We start from the raw sequence: 20,677 nt of genomic DNA, 5'->3' as shown, positions 1-20,677 counted from the left end.
TGTTGGGAATTTTTTTATATTAGATATTAGGCATCATTTTTATATGTGTCTCAAAAAGTTAATTTAAATATATTTTTATTGAAAAAATAGTATTCACTATTAGTCCTAATCATTTGGTCTTGGTCTGAAACAGGATTGAGCGGGATTAAAAAGAATAAAAAATGAATATGGTGTTTAGAGATTTACCTATCTCCAGGTTTGAGAAAAAATTTTTAAAATTATTATGGGTGGGGCTGTTGGAAAATATTTCTATGAATTATATTGGACTGGGCTTAGGAAAAATTTTTCAAAATTATTAACTGCTTAGACGCTTAGGAATTCTATTATCAACTATGGATCATATATTAACCTAAAACAAATTTTTTTGCAGGCCTGGGGACCTGGCCTAAAGAGGGGGGGGGGGGGTTATAAAGAATAAAAAGATATTTTTTCAAATACAACTAACATAAAAGTAGGGAGAAAAACTATCCCAAATCATGAAAGTTCTTTGGAAGTTACAGTGGTTGTGCCAGTGAATGAAGCAAATACAAACACAAATACCACATTACGTTGTTCATCAAGAAACCGTAAACTTACAAAGAGGTTTATTGAAGAAATCTAACTTTAAAATGTTTGAAGGAAATGTAATAAATTAGTAAAATATTATATATAGATATTATATATAAAAATAGAATAGAATATTCGAAAATTAATTAATATAAATTTGATGTTAGAAATAAATTGAAATATAAATTAGTAGTTGTATTGTTTATAATTAGTAGTCGGTATTACTACAAACCCCGTTATTATTGACGGGTTATTGTTAAAGTATATATATCTTAAACTAAATCACATATATTTTAATAATTTAAACTAATTTCTGACAGATACCTGAAAATTTTAAAATGGGTTCAGGTTAAAATAAAACTATTTTTAAACAAGTATTTCATGTTCTTGTAAACTCCTCTGTTTAACATTAATTAGCCGCTCATATTTATCGATTTTCCTTTACCCCGCATTTACAGTTAGCGCGAATTCTAGGCGGAGAATACAAAAATACAGCGTAATTTGTACAATGCCGCGAATCGCGTTAACATGAGAGTTTAAAAATAAAGAGCCAAAATTATTTAAGCAAAAAATAAACAAAAATTTTGACTTATCTTAAAAAAAATCAAATCCGTGAGGGGACTAAAAAATTGATCGGCCCTTGATGATACTTGACACATTTGAAAAGTTATTTCACAAGGTAAAATGTCACTATATTCCGATATTCACTAATATCAATTTCACCTAATATAGACCGATTTGATCGAACTCGTGTTGGACGGAGGGACCTTACGCTTTTGTTGAAATATCGTCAATTTTTCAACAGTTAATCAAAATATAGGATTGGATAAGTGGGAGAAAATTTTTAAATAATTTATTTTCTTCGAGTCAGATAGGACCTGAAAAACAAGGTCAAATGCTAAGTTATGTTGTTTGTAACATTGTAATGATCCCAGAAAAAGAAAGAATGGAATTAGTAAACGATAATATAAAAATGTCAGTTTTAAAAATTTTAATGTCGAATAATTTTTTACATATAATACTACGGTATAAATGTAATATTATATTTTGTTTATTTTAATCGCTGCAAGTGTTTACATTAATAAGTGGGTTGAGCTAATATTTTACTTACCAGTAAAACGGGCTTTGAAAAAAATAATAAAATTTTAAAATTTACGTCAAATTTTTGACATTCATGGGCGCTCGAATTAGACAAGTTGCGCTGTTAAACTTAATAAAATGTCTGTCTTGTCTAGCAATGTTTTAAAAAAAAGGAAAAATAAATATAGTTCATTTCGTCATAAATAAATAAGATTTGAAAAAGGGTGATATATATTTTATTTTAATTATTAAAAAAAAATAATACAATTGAAATAAATAATACAAATTTTCAGTTTATTTTTTTTTAAATCGGCTCTTATTTTAAAAAAGGCTTAAATTTTTGGGTTATTTATAGTTTTTTAAAAAATATAATTAGCCTTAAAAGATAAAAAAAATATAAATTCTTTCCATTAAGTCAATAGAGTGTTGATAAATGGCTCCCAATCAATATTTTAGCCAAATAATATTACGTAAGCTACATATTTTCTCATAGTGGCAGAAAGGTTTGGACCTCCATTTGCCAAATCTTGAGGCTCACATTTAGCTAAAACCTTAATCAGGCCTTTTCTAAAAATCAACCTAAATCAAGCTGTTTAAAACACTAGTAAAATATCTCCAATTTATAGTAACCCTCTGTGTTTTCCTTATTTTAATGAAAATTATGCTCTTGGTGAAGAATTAGAAAAAAAAGTAAAACTGGTCAAGCCTACATCTGGTTAGTAGCAGTTACTCACTTTAAAGCTGCAGATTAAAATCCAATGAGTTATGGAAAAAGAGTTAGTAAAATATATGGCCAATTAGTACAATAAACTATATTATAATTAGTGTTATCAAAGGTAAATTTCTGTGAAAAAATAAAGTAAAACCTGTTATATTATTTGAAAAGTAATGAGAAATGGTTACTTTTAAAATAATATATATGTCTCATTTCTTATCTTTACATGATAATTTGCCATATTAAAAATGATTGTTCAAATAAGACTAGTGTAAAATGGTTGAGGAAGCTTATATTTTGGAGAAAATCAAGTATGTCTTTTAGGTACAAATTTTGAAAATAGTGTATAATTTTAATTACAACTTATATTAACACTAATTAAAATGTATTAAAGAATTTTGTATTTATTCTGTGAAATTAAAAGAAAATTATTGAATTTTTTAGTATAAACTAGAAAGAATTTAAGTAAATTATTTTTAGTTTCAATGAAATTCTGTATATACATTGATTGAGGATTAATCTAAATGGATGTTGTGTAACTTTTTAAAAAACTTAAATTATTCTAAGCTATGTGTTTGAAAAATTTGTGAATGGTTTTCTAATTTGCCTCTGTAGTCATATATTAAAAAAAAATTAAGAAACTCATGAAAACCCAACTAGACAAAATTTATAAAAAAAATATTTTTATACTTGATTTTGATTGTTGGTCTGTGAATTGGAATTATTAGTGCCAACTTTTTTGGCATCAGCCGCATTGTTTTCGAGATAAACTTGGTAGAGCCTGACATTTTCTGTCCTGCTTTTGAGGTTGGAATCTTCTAGAAATGTTTCCTGTCTAATGGCACATTCCTCATGCCGTCTCCTGAATTCATCCATCCTTCTCACCGATTGATCCTGATTGAAGGATGTATGCCTTCTGTCTATCCCACTATTGTCAATGTTCAATAAGGGGTCCCAATTATTTAAGCTATTCTTATCAAATAGATGATTGGGGATATTGTTGCTAAAATGATCAAAATTGTTTAAATTTGTTGTCAGATTATTCAGTGTGTTTGAATGTTTATAAATAATGGTTGAGGGTTCAGATGATAAAATATACTGAGGATAATTTTTAGAGAAGCCATCTATATTTATAACATTGCAAAAATTTGTATTATTATCCAATAAGTTTTTCTTGTTATCTTGATTGTAATTATTATTGATTAGCATCAATCTTGCACATTATAATTCTTTGGATTTTATGAAGAAAGTTATTAAGGAGGTAATTTACAAAGTTATTTGTTCACTAAAGAGCAAAAGGGAATGAATAAGAATACATATTATTGGATGAGCTCTACATTGATTGTAAAAATTATTGATATAATATCTTTTCATAATGTGAATGAAGTGTGTGTTCAATAATAATAAATTTAACATATCTACAGCTACCTAAAAATAATAAATCATTTAAAAAACCATTTAATAAAAAAAATTATTTAAATATAAAAATGTATAGATAGCTAATTGAAACTGGTTAAATAATTTGGATATTGGAAAAAAAATATAATAAAATCTTAATATTACTTTATGTTAGGAAGATTCTGAACATTGTATTTATAGAAAAATTTGCATATAGCCATCTTTCTAAATAATTACATTTATTGGATAATAAGATTAATATATTCAAATTGTTAATATATATAAACAAAAAATAATTTCAAATTTACCAAAAATAATATTATTTAAATTCAGACATCAATCCGAAAATTAACTTCAAGAGGACGTCATGTAAAAAATAAAAAATTTACTATAACAATCTCATTGTCTCTCAATAAGTAATATAAAAATTGTATTATGATATTCTTTAATTAAGCATAAATATTTGTATGAAATTTTAATTAATAAATATCAACTTTATTATTGTATGGTTATATTCATTTGAAGCAATATATTAATCAATGTTCATATTTTAGTGAATAATATTATTATTATACCTTTAATATTGCCAGCGTCTACATGAGCGGGAGGGGTAGGAATAGTTTGCATCCTATTTTTTTGAGGGGGTAGGCTGCTTTAATGGGGACATGATAAATTTTTTGGGGGGTTATCTATTAAATTTTGAGATGAAATAGGCAAAATTTATTGCTGTAAAAATTAATACTTTTGTTATAGAAATATTATAATACAATTATCGACCAAATCTATATATTGCAAACAATTATACACATTGTTTTCCAAATAAAACTTTCTGCTATCCTTTTTAATTTAAAAGGTTTAGAAGCAAGCTCATAATGCCATAATAATTAATTCATTATAAATAAGGTTTTAATTGAATTTTTTATCTAAAAAAAAAATTATTTATATTCACAAAATATCGATAGTTGGTAGTAGAGATAGATTAATTTAAGTTATCCTTATAAATTCTCTGAAAGAGTGTTAATATAATTATAAAGGTGAAAATAATAATAAAGAGACACCGGCGCCGAAGGTGGCGTGAATTATTTAGGGGGGTAGGCAAAGGTTTTTGAAAAAGGTTTGCATCCAATGATCCTGTCATGTAGACGCTGAATATTGCATATAATTTTTTTTACTTTTTAAATCAATTAAGTAGAGTGCGTACGCTCTCCTTATGAAAAATATGATAATAACAAACAAATATTTGTTTTTATTTTATTTATAATTTCAACTCACTTTTTATATAAATCCTAGAAATGATTAAATTCAAAGTTTCTACGAGTAATCAAATATATTATGACTAGGGCGATGTTATAACAATATTGTTGGAGCAATTGTGGCCAATAGTATTGTTAAAAAGCCCGATTTAGGTCCATTTTTAAAAACAATCCGATTATGATTTTGTCTAAATTAATATTATATAGGCCTAGATATTTGACAAATAGATGTCCGAACCTTTTTGTAATCTATGAGCAAAGCCTCCAGGTACATAATATTATTTTGGCTAATATTTTAATCGGGCGGTTTTGAAATTGAAATCAGGCTTTTTACCAACACCAGTGGCTGATTATATTAATTATTTATTGTTTCATAATCGTGACCAATTTATTATAAGCTGCTGATGCCATTCTATATTAAGCTTTTATTTTTTGTTTCAGTTGCGTGTAAAATTTAAACTTTATTGCCGAATACCATTTTATCATTCATGGTAATTGTTATATCTTTTAAAAGATTTCATTTTTTTTATTATATTCTCTTACTAAAATTTAAAATTCTTTTTTGTATTATCAACCTCCCGGTGGGTAAAATTATAGATGTATAATAAGAAACTGGGTGCCTAATTTTGTTAAAATGTTTGTTAATATAAATTATTAGCTGATTTGATGTTCAGGCACGCTCTGAGCACAAACCTCGATTACAAACCTGGACAAACTACTCCAGCTCAACCCCTGAGCACAAATCCTTATCATACCGGATTCCAAAATCCATAGTAAAATGTTCGAGCAAACCTAAAGCATGAATCTCGAGTATAAAGCGGAACAAACCCAAAAATTAAAAAATTAATTTTTATTTGAGTTTTTTAAGAAATAAAAAAAAGAAAAAAACACGCATAATCTTTTTTAAAAAATAACCCAATTGCAAAATATATATCTCCCAAAATTTTCTAGTCTCATACTCTAAAATTTAGAATCTCGTGTCTAATATAAATGGGTAATTGTTCCATTTTTAGACCTTTTAATTTTTTATATTTATCTTAACCCCGATTTTCGCCGACTAGGTTATTTTACCGACTAAGGTTATTTTACTGTATAATTTTTGCCTCAGACTTTGGATTTTATTTATTTTAAAAAATGTAAAATGCTTCCCGGATTTACTTTGGCTTGAGCAGATTCCTATTATAAAATTATGTCAAAAAATCATACCATTATTATTATGAAAATACATTTTAATCCTTATATTATTTATTTTTTTAACTAGATTTGGAATAATTTTAAGCATATATCATAAGAGGTAAAAATAATGCTTGTAAAAAATACTAAATTGAATTGATGGATGTATAGGATATCGCTTTTGACAAATACTTCAGATAGAAATTTTGAAATCCCTGTTTCCCAACCTCATAGGATTTTCCAACCCAAACTTATCATTCTTTTTATTGTGGATCGCTCATTTGCTAAAATCCTGAAGAAAATTTTAATATATTGTAAATCAATCTCAATGCCAAATGCCAAAAGAATTAATTAAACAAAATAAGCAATTAAATTTAGAAAAAATTAAATCAATCCAGATAGTTTGACAAAATTTATGATATATATTCAAAAACATAATTTTATTTTATTTGAGTTTATATATAACTTTACAAACTATTTTCTTGTGCCATGCACAGTTTTTCTGTCAATTGTTAAATCGTCCAGCTTTGGTCATTTTGATTTCATTTGATGTTTCTAGATTTGATGTATGCTCCACATAAGGACAGTGCATATACTTATCGTTTCCCGCTTGATATTTAATTATATAATTTAAGATCTATGTACGTTTTTATCCCACTAATCGATCATTTTAATTTCGTTAGGTCTATTTATACTAAATATTCTTTAAAGTGGTTTATGGTCTGTTTAAATAAAATTTCCTTTTATACGTATAAAATATTAAGGTGACCGCTTCATGGTCTATAGAAGTCTAGGATTTTTCCGCGATTGCTAAAGTTCGGAACGCATGAGCAATAAAAAGTTCCCCCCAATCGGTACTATATGATAACCACCCTAACCCATTTTCTGAGTCGTCAACTGTTACCCTTACTAGCGTTTCTGTATTGTAGGGGGTTAAAGTATCTTTGTTAGTTAATATGCATTTTATACTGAAATACATTTTATTCTTTCACAGTCCAAATCCATGGAACCTTGTTACTTTAGTTTATTTATATGTAGATCTTTTAGATATTTTTGTTGAAAGGAAGCCAAGAAAAGCTTTTAGCTCCTTCATATTTAAAGGGATGAATTTTTTATATATCCATACTTCAATTGTAGCTTGTTTTTTTGTGTCAACGTGTAATATTTCTAAACTAACGTTGCACAGTTTTTGGTATTGCCGTCTTTTACCGTGTTGAAATCATATTGCATTATAAGTGGACATGTATTGGTAGTAAACTTTTACCACATCTAAAACATCTACCTTTCTAATTATTACTAGATCCCTGTCAGTCATTTCCATAATTTTTATAGAATATTTTCTTATTATTATCATATATTTATTTATTTATTATTGTATTTTCTATTATTATCATTAGTGTTGTTAAACGACTCGATTTGGGTCTATTTTTAAAACGGCCCGATTAAGATTTTAGACAAAATATTATGTAAACCTGGAGATTTTGCTCATAGATGGCAGTAAGGTTTAACATGTATTTGCCAAAATGCGGATTATATAAAATTATTTTGGCTAATATCTTACTCAGGCCGTTATCCTTATAATTGTTTTTGTAATTATCATTAAACTTATTTCTATTATGATAATTTATAATCTCTAAATTTCTATTATTATATAAACATTATTGTTTTATTATCCTTTTTTCCTCACCGTTTAATTTTTCTTATTCTTTAGTATTGTTTAATTCTTTATAGACATTGATAGTGTTACGATATCTTGAAATGTGATCATATTAACCTCTTCAATCTTAGAGTCAGTCTACCTGGTTTGGACTTCATATTCTAGTTATTGTAATTTAATTCCAACAATCAGGGCTTTGAACCGTTAAGTATAGCTGCTCGGTTCATTTCCGTTTTTAGCTAAATATTTTATAAAGGTTTTGTTCTATTTCGTTTTTTTAAAGAAATTCATATCTGTCCGGTTTGGTTTCGAATTCACAACTGTTCTTTTTGGTTCGTTCCCGTTTTTATAAATTTGATTTTTTAAAATAATTAATCATTAATATTTATCTTAGAGAAAAAACTTTTTAATTTATATTTTTATAATTACTTATTTAATATAATCTTGAAGATTATCGGTTCGCTCTGGTTTCGCAGTTCGATTCGGATTGTTGTCTTGAAACAGCAAAGTTGATAATTTTCTTTTATAGGAATTATAAAATTAATTTTGTATAGTTTTATTTTCTTCTTTAATCTATAAAATTTTAAACTAACAGAGAACACACTTTTTGTTGTATAAATTATTATTTTTTACTGGAATTCAGATTTTAATTCTTTATATTTTATTTTCTCTTAGGATAAAAGTGATTTCTTATTCTAATCGTGTTATTAACCCATGTTGAGGCGAATATATTTTATAACTTAATATTAATATTATTTTATGATTTTTCTGCAAATATATTTTCTACCAGGAATATATATTCTTGTATATCATAAATTTAATATAATTATGGTAAGTTCATGCAAGAAAAAGAGAAAAATTTATTTAAGAATTTATTTATCCCAACCTCGTAGCCATTTTATAATAATTTAAATATATAATTTTATTTCATTTGAGTTACAATTATTTTAAAATATATTCTCTTTATTCAAATTTATTATTTAATTTATATTATTCAAGATAATTACAATATATATATGCAATGTTTTTACTTCTATATAATCTATTATACAGCTTTTAGCATATTATTGCCTTTAACTATGCTTTAATTTTAATACTTAGAATTTAAAGTTTATCATTATTAAATTGGATGTGTCTTTCGTTATATTATTTCTTAATTAGCCAATTTTGAGACGGCATTAATTTTATTATTAAATAAATATAAGGCTCTTTTTTTATTAGTTTACTTTCTTAATCGGTTAATTTAAGTTTTTACTAAAAATACTATATATGCAGTGTTGTTAAAGTAGTGCGCTACTTTATCCAAGAGGTAGCATTGGCGCCTTATTTTCAAATAAATTAACGATGTTGGTAATTAGCTATTAATTTAGAAAGTATATTAAATATATATAAACGTTGTTATAGTATATTTAAAATTAATTGTAAAACCATAATCTTTTTATTTTATTTAGAAATTGAAATTTATATTTTAAAATTTTTATTATAAATCACGTTTTGAAAATAATTTAAAATGTCGGATATTGAAGATAATTTTGGTATAAAACAAGTCGACAAAATTTCCCTGGAAAATGATTATAATATGAAATTTAGCTTTCCTGGATTCGCAAATATTTCAATCTCTATAAAAAATTCAGGAAATAAATTTTATTGTAAGATTTATCGGAAGGTTTTATCATCAAATATCAACGAGGAAGCATTTAAAAGTAATATATATCCAATAAATTTAATATCAATGTTTAGCCCATTCTTTAATCTTTAAAATAATTGAACCAAAGCTGTATCTACAATACTTTTTGAGTTAGATGAGTTTAGGTGACTTATTTTCTGGCCCAGTCCAAATATGCTATGTTTCAACTGGCCATAAGATATTATATAAGAATTATATTACAAAAAAAAATTACAATAAATAATAAATATTAACATTTCATTTTATCCAGGCTCATCTATTTAATGATAGGGTGTTAAACATGCTTAAAATTAACTACTCTTCTATTTATATATTTATCAAAACATGCTAAATAAACTTATTTCAATCCTTTCACATTTTAACAAATTTTGAGAGAAATTAATTAAAGGGTAGTGGCCTGGCCAGTTGTTGGTAAATAGGCCATCCACTTATTCCGTATAAGTTATTATTTTAACTATTACTATTATAATTTTAGACTGACCCTAGACAGATCAAAAACTAAACCTACTAGAGACAATTTTTCTGAAGTAAATAATAATACAATTGAAAATTTTATAGATGCATTTTTTATATTTAAAGATACTCAAATAAATAATTTTTTCTTATCTAAAAAATATGTATTAATACTGCATTGCGTGTTAGTGTTGTGAGCGATTATATAGTAATTGCTTATCTTTTCTGATCACCGGTCTAAACTTGGGGAAGTATATATATGTTATTAGTATTGAGATGCTTCTAGATGAATTAGAAAAATCTCGGGGAAAAATATATCTCTCTTTATAAATTCAAATCAAAAAATTGCAATATGATTATATTAGTTTTAAAACATGATATTTATAATCAAATTTTTTCTTAAAATGAATTCTTAGTTATAACATTTATATGATTTTTGAATTAACTCATAAAATTTATTAATACTATTTTTAATCAAAGCACTGTGTATTATATTTTGATAATATCGTCATATTTTTTTATATTCCATTATTTGCATAAGAATTATTTATATTTTATGTAATTGTTAAATTACTCTTTTTTTAAAAAATAGAATTTTTATACAATAAAATTTTTAATATTATAATCTGTATAAAATATCTACATTTTGAAATTTATTTTAAATAATAAAAATAAATACATGATTAAATAAAGGCATGTTATTTATGCTAAAGTATTTTTATATAAAAAATAAAATCTATAATAAAATAAAATACTCTCTAAAATTTTGTTATATGATATTTAAAATAATTTTAACATAGCTTAAGATATAAGCAATTGAATGTTCATAAAAAATGGGAGGATTTTTTTGAGAAAATTATGGCTACGCCATTGTCCAAAATTAATTAGTATTCCTATTTTAAAAAGGAATAGGCATAGATATATGTATATGGCCTCTTACACTAAATATTTAATTATTGTATGTAGTTGATTATTTTGCCTATTTATGAGATTCAATATTAGTGTTGTTGGTTAGATATGAAAGTCATGTAGTAATATATTTGTGTTATATATTATATTTTATTTAATTGGTTTAGAACAATAACCAGGGCATGGTGTTCTGCAATGAAGTTATTAATAATTTTCTGATATATGCAAAGTTGATCAGCATATCACATGTGCTTATTACTCACACACAAGCTAATGACTTAAATTAGGAAAAAATAGAGATGTAGCCGAGCACCCCACCTAATGTCATGATGTTTGCTGAGTTTTATCTTGTAATTTAATATTTTTAAACATGATTTTATAATATTATGCCTAGCTTAATGCTTATTTGTGATATCATGCTTGTGATACCATGTTTGTTAAATATAGAAAACTTTATATTTTTATATTAAGGTCATTTTAACTTACGCTTATTTTAAAATAATTTTATTTTATTTAACCTTAAAACAAATTATTCTTTTCTTACTTTTGTAATAAAAAATGTTATATGTAAGAATCTTAAAATAATTTGTTCTTTTCTTACTTTAATATTTAACTTTAAAATAATTTGTTCTTTTCTTACTTTTGTAAAAAAATGTTATAATTGTAAAATAAAAAGTATATAAATCCGACCATTTTATTAGGATTTAGAAAATAAAAAATTTTAAATGTTTTTAATGAAGAATTGAAAAAGAATTAAATTTATCAAATTTGTTATATAATCATCTGCCTTCTATAAATTTTTATGTTGGCAGTGATTTTTTTTAGCTACTTTTAGAGAGATTTTGTAAAACTATAATTTGTTTTAATGAATTATTTTAATAAAAATGTTTTGAGTTTTGATAATAAAGAATTTTAGAAAAATAAAGTATTAAATATTCCTGCCTTCCTTAAATTTTTATTGTTTTATAATTAAATTGAAGACAATTAATCTAAAATAAAATAAATCTTTATTTAACTCAAATTTTGCAATAAAAATAAATTAGAACTTGTCACTAAACCCTGTTTTATCTTTTTTACACATATAAATAATTTTTTATTGTGCGTTTTTTAAGGAAATATATGATATCGCTAATATATATCAATATGATTATTCATGTATAAAATAAATTTTTTAGTATCATTGATTTTTACATATAGGTTTTGTAAGTTTTCATAAAAATTATAAGTTATGTACTGAATTCAATTAATTCTAATAAAAATCAATTATTGTCTATTTATTTGTTCATAATTAAAGCTGATAGCTCACATTTAAAAATGAATTTTAATTTTGATTACAATTTTTATAGAAAAAATGACCGCCAATGTTTGAAGCGACTAATTAATTACTAGCAATAAAATTAATCGCAGTCATTTTAATCCAAAACATTTATTTTTATTAAAAAAATGCCTACCATTTTGATACGAATATAACAACTCATTTCAATGCAGTCATTTAACAGCTACGACTATTGTAAAATGACTACCCGTTGTAAAATAATAGGAGTCGAAATTTAATAAAGTCAATTTTCAACGGTACACTGTCTGGTAATTTATTGACAGATATAATAAGAAAATGGAAGGAAAGTTGTCATTGTTAATTTCGTGAGAGTTGAGTACTTTATCGTTAATATGAATATTTCGAAGAGTCCCTGAGTGCAACGTCTACATGACAGGATTTTCACTGGATGCAAACCCCCATTCAAAAACATTTGCCTACCTCCCCCCCCCCTCCACTAAAAAATCCCCGCCGCTTTGGTGGCGGTGTTTTTTTATCATTATTTTCACTTATTTATTTATTGATACTCTTTTCAAAGAATTTGTAAAGGATTACTTAAATTAATCTATCTCTACTACCAACTATCGATATTTTGTAAATATAAAGAATTTATTTTTTAGATAATAAATTCAATTAAAACCTCCATTATTTGCAATGAATTAATTATTATGTCATTATGAGCTTGCTGAAATATTTAAACCATAGTTTATTTGGAAAACAATGTGTATGATTGTTTGCAATTTATAGATTTGGTCGACGAATTGTATTATAATAATACTATAATAAAAGTATTTAATTTTTACAGCAATAAATTTTGTCCTATTTCATCTCAAAATTTAATAGAAATTTATCCTACCCCCATTAAAGCAGCCTACCCCCTCAAAAAAATAGGATGCAAACTGTTCCTACCCCTCCCGCTCATGTAGACGCTGCCTGAGTGTGGTGTGACGATATCATAGTTATGTAGGAACTCTAATGAGATCCTTCAGGAGTTGGAAATTTGTCTAAGAATGTGATAACATTCGTATCGATTATGCTTATTGATAAAGAAGAAATTGGTAAGTTCCTTTGATTGCGGGTTGGAAAGAGAAAATGAATGATATGTGCAATTGGAGAGTTTCAGTCTTTTGGGGGGAAGCTAGAGTTAGAGTTGAATAACACATAATTTTTCCTGATATGTGCAATTATTGGAGAGTTTCAGTCTTTTTGGGGGAAGCTAGAGTTAGAGTTGAATAACACATAATTTTTCTTGTATAATGGATTAGAAAGATTAAAAAGTTATTTATTTTCTACCATTAAAAAGGTAGAAATCTTTAAAAAAAACAAATATGCTGGCCTCACCAACACTGTGTTCATACAAATAGTTACCAATACCTTAGTCATGTTTAGAAATGAGGCCTTCAATTTAATTAAAATCATAGGAAAAAAACAGATCTCAGGGGAACCCAATTAAGGATTTTGCTTCATTGGCAGTCCTGTCACGCTGTACATCTAAAATATATACAATTAAATAAATAATATTAAAAAATATTGATTTAAATCAAATTGAACATTTATATATACACTAATAAAAATTAACATTTAAAAAACAAATTAGTAAATATTAAAATTAAATTTAAAAAAAAATATATGTATAAATCTATAAAGAAAAACATTAAAAAACGAACTGAGAAAAAAAAATTATTTTTTAAAAAAAGTGCCTATCTCTCTAAAGAAGAGTGAAATCGAATTTCGACAATTTACATATTTAACATGGACATTCAAAATTATATCATCCCTTCCCCATAAAGTAAAAAATATTTACAAGATTCTCGGATATAGGCTTTTGGTTTACTCAACTTTTTTTAGCCAATGGACTTTTAAATGACAGTTTTCAGACTGTTATACGCACAATTATGTGCAAATTGCCCACAAAGGTGTAAATGGATCCTCATATATATTTTGCCCTAATTTAACTTATTCCAATTAGATGGAAAAAGGAACACCTAGTATATATCTGTTGAATTTTCCACTTTATAGGGCGATGCACCTAATCACATAATTTGATCATAATTGAAATATATTTTGATTGTACGAATTTATTGTAGGGTCATAGAAGTTAAATAATATATTTATTTAGGATGGAATAAGAATTCAATGGATATGATATATCAAATATTTAAAATATTATACCAAACAAAACGCATCTCAGAACTAAGCTCTCACGTTAACTTAGTTGCAAACTTATTAGGTTTTAATTCAGTAAAAATTGAATTTAACTTTCCAGACCCTATCAAATAAAAAAATTTCTCCTAAAGCGAGTATGAGCTTATTTTACTATATTTTTAATGCACATAATCGTTCATGAAGCCAGCCACTGCAACCTGCCCAAAAATTGCCCAGTTTAATGTCGAAGAATGACGAATAACGAAAAGTCAAAATACCTTTTGCCTTCAAGTTTTCTTGATGATGATGGACTTCGACAACCTGTTAAGGATTTCGATATTCTTCAAATTTACTTTATTTAGTTTTAGGTTTTATTTTACTTATCATATTGCCTCGTACATATGATAATCTCATAAAAAAGGCTATGTTAGGTATATATGATTTAGCGTATATCCTTATTAATTTTTTTTATTTGAACTTTAGAACATATTCTAGTTGCCTTAATAATTATTCAACCATGTGTATTTTCATTTATTAATAAACTGTATGAAAAAAGAAAATATCAATATCATCTCACTGATAGTTATATAAAACCTTTATACTTACAGAATATATTTTCAACAATCTATTTATTTTTAACCTTATTTATTTTAACTTTTATATTTTTTTTTGAAATATTATTAAAATATAAATATATAAGTTTTTCATTTATGTGGAAAACTCGAAATACAGCATCAAATATAAATAATAAATATTCTAAAGGTATTTGGTGCATATGTTTACCTATGTTAATATTTAATCCTCTTTGGTTTATAAAAGTCATAAATTATAATTTATTTTTAAAATGTTTTACTTACAGATATTTCATAGTTTTTAATACTTTTAGTTTATGTATGACCACCCTCCAAACCTTACTAATTACTCTTATAACCTTATATGGAATGTATAAACTATATTCCTTATTTGAAATATGTTATACTTACATGAATTTTAAAAACAATTGCAAATTATGGACCATTAAATTATTATCGATATGTAGTAATCAGAAGTCTAAAAAGAAGACAGAAACAGGAGATATAGCAGCCAATTTAAAATTTATATCAATAATGACTATATACTTCAGGTCTTGGCATTTTTCATTTATGCTGGCAAGTGCAATTTGGTGCATCAAATATGTAGCAATATCATTTATAGTATTTTTTATGATAATCCCTATAATAATTTGTATATTAATTCTTCTCTCAGCATTACTATATTTTGTGATGACCAACAAAAAACAATATGATATTTTTTGCAAAAAGATAATAAAGTTTATGCAAAGCAAAGTATTTAAACCATTTTTTATTGGCAAAAATATACTTCTCATATTCCGGACCACTCCAGATTTTCTTCCCTATTTTTCTATTGTTGTATTGATAAATACACTAGTAATTATCTGTACAATTGTGTTTGTATATAAAATTTTAACATATAACAAAAAAATAAAGACAGATAAAAATGATAACAATGCAAATGAGAAAATATTGTTCAAAATTGATATTAATAATTTTAATGAAATGTCAAAAAAGAATGGAAATTTTTTCACCTTATTCACATCTTGTTTTACCAATGGTGAATTTTTGATGCTCACAACTGGGCTGTATTCCTTCATGACATTGTGCCTGAATCATGTGACAACTCAGTTATTTTTGAAATTATATTTTAATCAACATATTATTTCAAAATTTTTGGCCCCCAGTGAAGATTTGCTATGTATGGCCTGGGTCCTTTTGCATCCAGTCATCTTAATTATGACTACATTTATGCTTGATCTAAATAACAATAAAAATACTCTAGTTTCATTGAATTATGATTTGAACAAAGATTATCCTAAAATTAAAAATTGGGCAAACATAACTCTCAAAAAATTCATGATAATATTTTCTGCTCAAACCATCGGATTCTTACTTTGTTTTCGCTATCTTTTTGGTCATAGTGTATTCTATTTTTTGATGAGTCTCATAAAACCGACCTCATCGTCAAAATATTCTTTTACATTCTACAATTTTTTATACCATTATAGGATGATATTGCTACTCATTTATTGGACTATTTTGGTAATCATATCATTCATTTTCTGTTTGTTGAAACCAAAATCCAAATTTTGCAATGAAGAACCCCATCTGATTTCAAGGAATAGCAAAATCTATACCGATGAATTGAATAAAACGTTGAAAGCTTATCACTCTTTCACACTCATAATCAATAGAAAATTTTTTCACCTTATAACTATATTTATCATAGCTCCAGGGATACTAATGAACCCAGCTTTGACTTGTGTATGTTCGGCCGCTGCTTTTGCCCTACTGTTAGAACTCGAACTATTCCGTTACATAGCTAAACAGTCTATTAAGACAATAGATCTTGCTGACGAAAACACCATTTTTAGACGTTTCGCGAATCTTTTTAAAACCTTTAACGAACGTTTCGAATCATTTAGGGATACGAAAGATCTTTCTAGCCCTTTAATTTTATCCCACATTTATTTACTGGTGGGCATGTGCTTACCATTCTGGATATCCTATTACCGGCGTTCTATGTTATTAATACTAATTCCAGAGTCAGTGAAGAATGCATCAGCACTAGAGAATAAATGGGGCATACCCACTTGGGCAGGTATAATATCGGTGGGTATCGGCGATTCCGCAGCTGCTATAGCCGGATCTTACTGTTCCTACCTTAAGGCGAAGTGGCTATCAACTTTTTATGAAAGGCCAAATTTGTTAGATAAACAACCTACAAAATATACTAAAGTTAATGGAGATTTAAAGATGAACTCCTCGAAAAATATTCTAGGCTATCATTTGGATCTACCTTTCAATACTAATCGAACGGGCAAAAGCGTCACGGGGTGTTTAGTGTCCTTTTTAGCTCAATCTATAGCCATTTATTGCTTGGTGCAAGCTTCTGGCTTCCCGAAATTTGACGTTCATTCCAATCAATCAGGTAGGATAGGCTGTAACTCTAGTCAAAAATATAGCGTCCGACATAATCCATTTAAAAAAGCTATAAAATATTGTCCCATTGGAAATTCGAATAAAGACTACGTCGAACCTTATCTTCAACCATTTTCGATAATCGGCACCGGACCTTTTTGGATCAAAATAACGATTTCTTTGATTTTGAATTCTTTTTTGGAAGGTTACACATCCCAAAATGACAACATAATTATACCCATTTGCACATTTTATTCTTTTTCACTTTTATAAGAAAAAACCCAGTGTCAATCACGGTAGATATATATATATATATATTGGACCATTCTCATAACCTATTGCAATTATCTTTATACGTTTTATACATCATATTTAAAAAAATTGTAATTTATGCATGTAGAGTTTCTATTTTTTACTTTCTTTCGAAAATCAATGTGTATTATAATGTATCTACTAAAATATTATTTAATAAATTATTCTAATTAATATCCCTCTTTTTGCGATTTATTTATTCTTATCTAGTAACAACTCAATTTAGATGTATATTTTTTAAAAGAAAGATTATTTTTTAAAAATTTAACGCGATGGTATCTGTCTAGTTATGAAGAGAAGTAGATTTTGTTTCATTTCTATTAAAATATCTTTAAATATATAACTCTACCTTCCATAAAGATTGAAGGATGTTTTAAAAAGGGGGAAAAATAGCTAAATATTTTTTTTATATAGTACCTAACACTTCAAAACATTTCGTTAGTAATAAAAAAATTCAGGAACATATTGAACAACAACAATCATGTGATTCTTTTGGAATATTTAATATTATATTTTAAATGTCAAATAAATTAACATTAATTTTGAAAAATGATTAAAATAAAAATGGAAAACAAAATATTATTAAATGTGTCCGAGATCTACCAAGGGCATGGCCCGGTCCTTATTATTTTAAATAATTATTTTTTAGGCCTGGCGTGGGTGTTACCCTTTATTAAGGCCCGGGATTTGAAAAAAATATTTCAGTCTGGGTTTTAAAAAATATATTCGGCATTTTACTGTCGTATTGGGATATGGAATTTATGGGAATTCGGAATCTTTGGATTTTAATTTATTCGCTGAGAGCACTTTTAAAAATTATAAAAACCTTATTTGACCTGAAATGTATTTCAGTATGTATAGAATACCCACACTGTGAATTCAAAAAATTTTGCCGCGAACTTTAGAAACTCTTAATTTATAGCGATTTATATATATTTTTTTTCATAGAAATTTAAAAAAAATAAACAAAACAAAATTCTTAGGGTAGGTACTCTACACATGCTGGAACACATTTTTCGGAAATCAGATTTAAAAATATTTAAAATCGCCCTCGGCAAATGATTTAAAATCGAGAGATTCAGAATCACCACAACCTTCATGGGTCTGGGTTTTTTAATCAGGCCTCGCCGTGCCGGAGTAAAAAAAAATTTGTATAGCCATATTTAATATTATAAAAAAATTATCAAGCCGATAATAAGTTTCAAAAGCCCGGCACAAGCCCATATCCAAAAATATAATTTTTTGTATACAATGAAAATAAACAATTTTCAGGGTATTTTTAGGCAATCAATTTTTTTGCTATACTGTTTGTGGTTATTAGAAGAAAAGATTGCAATATTTTTTTCAATTAGCAACTGTTTTAAATAAGCAATATTTAAATGAAAAAATTGGCCCAAGCCCATTAATTTTTCTTTAAAAGATTCAGACTCGGCCTCGGCCCGCTGGAAAATTTGGGCCGGCCCGCTCCACGAAGGTTTTAAATCTCATCGAGTTGTGAAATATTTGGGTTTTAATGGTTTATAGGGGAAAAAATTTAAGCCTTGCCGTGGTGATATAAAAATTTTTTTAGGTCCGGCCTCTCCAAACAGGGTAGAGGATGTAGCTCCTTCTAAACCCCCCACTTTATTCTAAAATATGGGCTACCCTTATGCAAAACTTTAACTCAATTTGGGGTACTGTTAGAATTCGAATAATTTATAATAATCAAGTGACCATATTCTTCTTAGTAAAGCTTATGCTATTGGAGCTCGAAAAACTATGGTTTCTATGAATTACATATAGTTTATATCAAATTTCTTGAGTTATTTTTTAAAATATGTAAAAACATATTTTAACATTTGAAAAATATTCGGTGTTTGTTGTTTATATTGTAGAAAATTTGTTAAGAATCGTTCCAGGCTTGTTACATAATATTATTTTAAATACTAAAGATTATTTGAGTAAATAAAAAAAATTGGAATAACCCTACCGTGGAAATGAGCTTTTCTTATATATAGATCCAGTATTATTAATAAAGAATTAAATTATCGATATGCTTAATTTTTTTTTCACACCAAATATTTGCGGGAATTATGGCTTGCAATAAGTCCATGGCAAATTTTCCGAAATACATTTAATATGCTAAATATTTTCTTTCATCCTGATTTGTCATGATGCCTAAGCGACATATTGTTTTGCTCACTTTGCGCCTTTATTTATCATTATTATTTTGTTGCCGATTTGTCGTGCGCTTAACTAACTAGTGGCATGCGCCGTAGTAATATGCAAAAGCATTCGACTTGGTGGTCAGATTGGTCTGACTCAAACAGATTATGAAAAAACTAGAATAAAAAAAATGTTATTAAAGAAATTTTTTCCTTTTTTACGTTAAACTATTAAAATTCTAAAAGGGATTAAATTTAAGATGTACACCCGAAGAAGTTATGAGTAGCTTGTTAAAGTAAATAGTTTCTAATTATATTTTTGGATTGAACGAATAAAGAACTATATTAACTAGTTATATATACAGGTTTTCAGTGGTGTATTTTCTTAAAAGCTTTTTATTTATACATATTTAGCCTAATAAGCATTAAAGTATGAAATATTTTCTCATTTATTATATAATTTGAATATGGTCTATTAAATTTTATTTTTCGACACTTCTATGCAAAACGATAATTTGATAATTAGCTAATGCTCATTCATTATTAAATTTTGTAATCTACTATTACAATTTCTAATTAACTATTATATTTGCTTATTATATAATTTGAGTATTTATTAAAAAATTAGGTCCTTATCCTTTGGCACTTTTTGGCCAAATGGCATTTTGATAATTTGTTAGTATATAATTTGAGTATTTATTAAAAAATTAGGTCCTTATCCTTTGGCACTTTTTGGCCAAATGGCATTTTGATAATTTGTTAGTATATTTTTGGTCATTCTCTATCAAATTTACTATAACATTTGCTGATTTATTATATAATGTTAGTATTTGCTATTTAATTAGGTCCTTTTTTCATTTTTAGGCTAAACTGTATTTTGCTAATTAGATAGTATTTTTGCTCATTTATTATTAA

The 20,677-nt window shown here is 26.2% G+C and overlaps 2 protein-coding genes across 2 annotated transcripts in view; one reads left to right on the top strand and one right to left on the bottom strand.

Annotated features, from left to right (window-relative positions):
- LOC135927511 (putative uncharacterized protein DDB_G0286901) overlaps positions 1-3,753 on the bottom strand; it is a 31,651-nt gene extending 27,898 nt beyond the window's left edge. The window contains exon 1 of the mRNA XM_065463531.1: positions 3,032-3,753. Within this exon, the coding sequence (XP_065319603.1) occupies positions 3,032-3,550 (519 nt within the window). The 5' untranslated portion in view covers positions 3,551-3,753. The remainder of the gene's footprint in view (positions 1-3,031) is intronic.
- Positions 3,754-14,718: 10,965 nt separating this feature from the next.
- LOC135926054 (uncharacterized) lies at positions 14,719-17,710 on the top strand. Its single transcript, XM_065461719.1, has 2 exons — positions 14,719-14,762; positions 14,815-17,710. The coding sequence occupies exons 1-2, from the start codon at positions 14,756-14,758 to the stop codon at positions 17,577-17,579; spliced, it is 2,772 nt and encodes a 923-aa protein (XP_065317791.1). The 5' UTR covers positions 14,719-14,755; the 3' UTR covers positions 17,580-17,710.
- Positions 17,711-20,677: the final 2,967 nt, after the last annotated feature.

The sequence above is a fragment of the Gordionus sp. m RMFG-2023 genome, chromosome 3 (genome assembly GCF_954871325.1).
Source record: "Gordionus sp. m RMFG-2023 chromosome 3, tfGorSpeb1-WG-v2, whole genome shotgun sequence".
NCBI classification, from domain to species: domain Eukaryota; kingdom Metazoa; phylum Nematomorpha; class Gordioida; order Chordodea; family Parachordodidae; genus Gordionus; species Gordionus sp. m RMFG-2023.
Note: the sequence above shows the minus strand (reverse complement) of the source record. Positions and strands in the feature narration are given on the sequence as shown.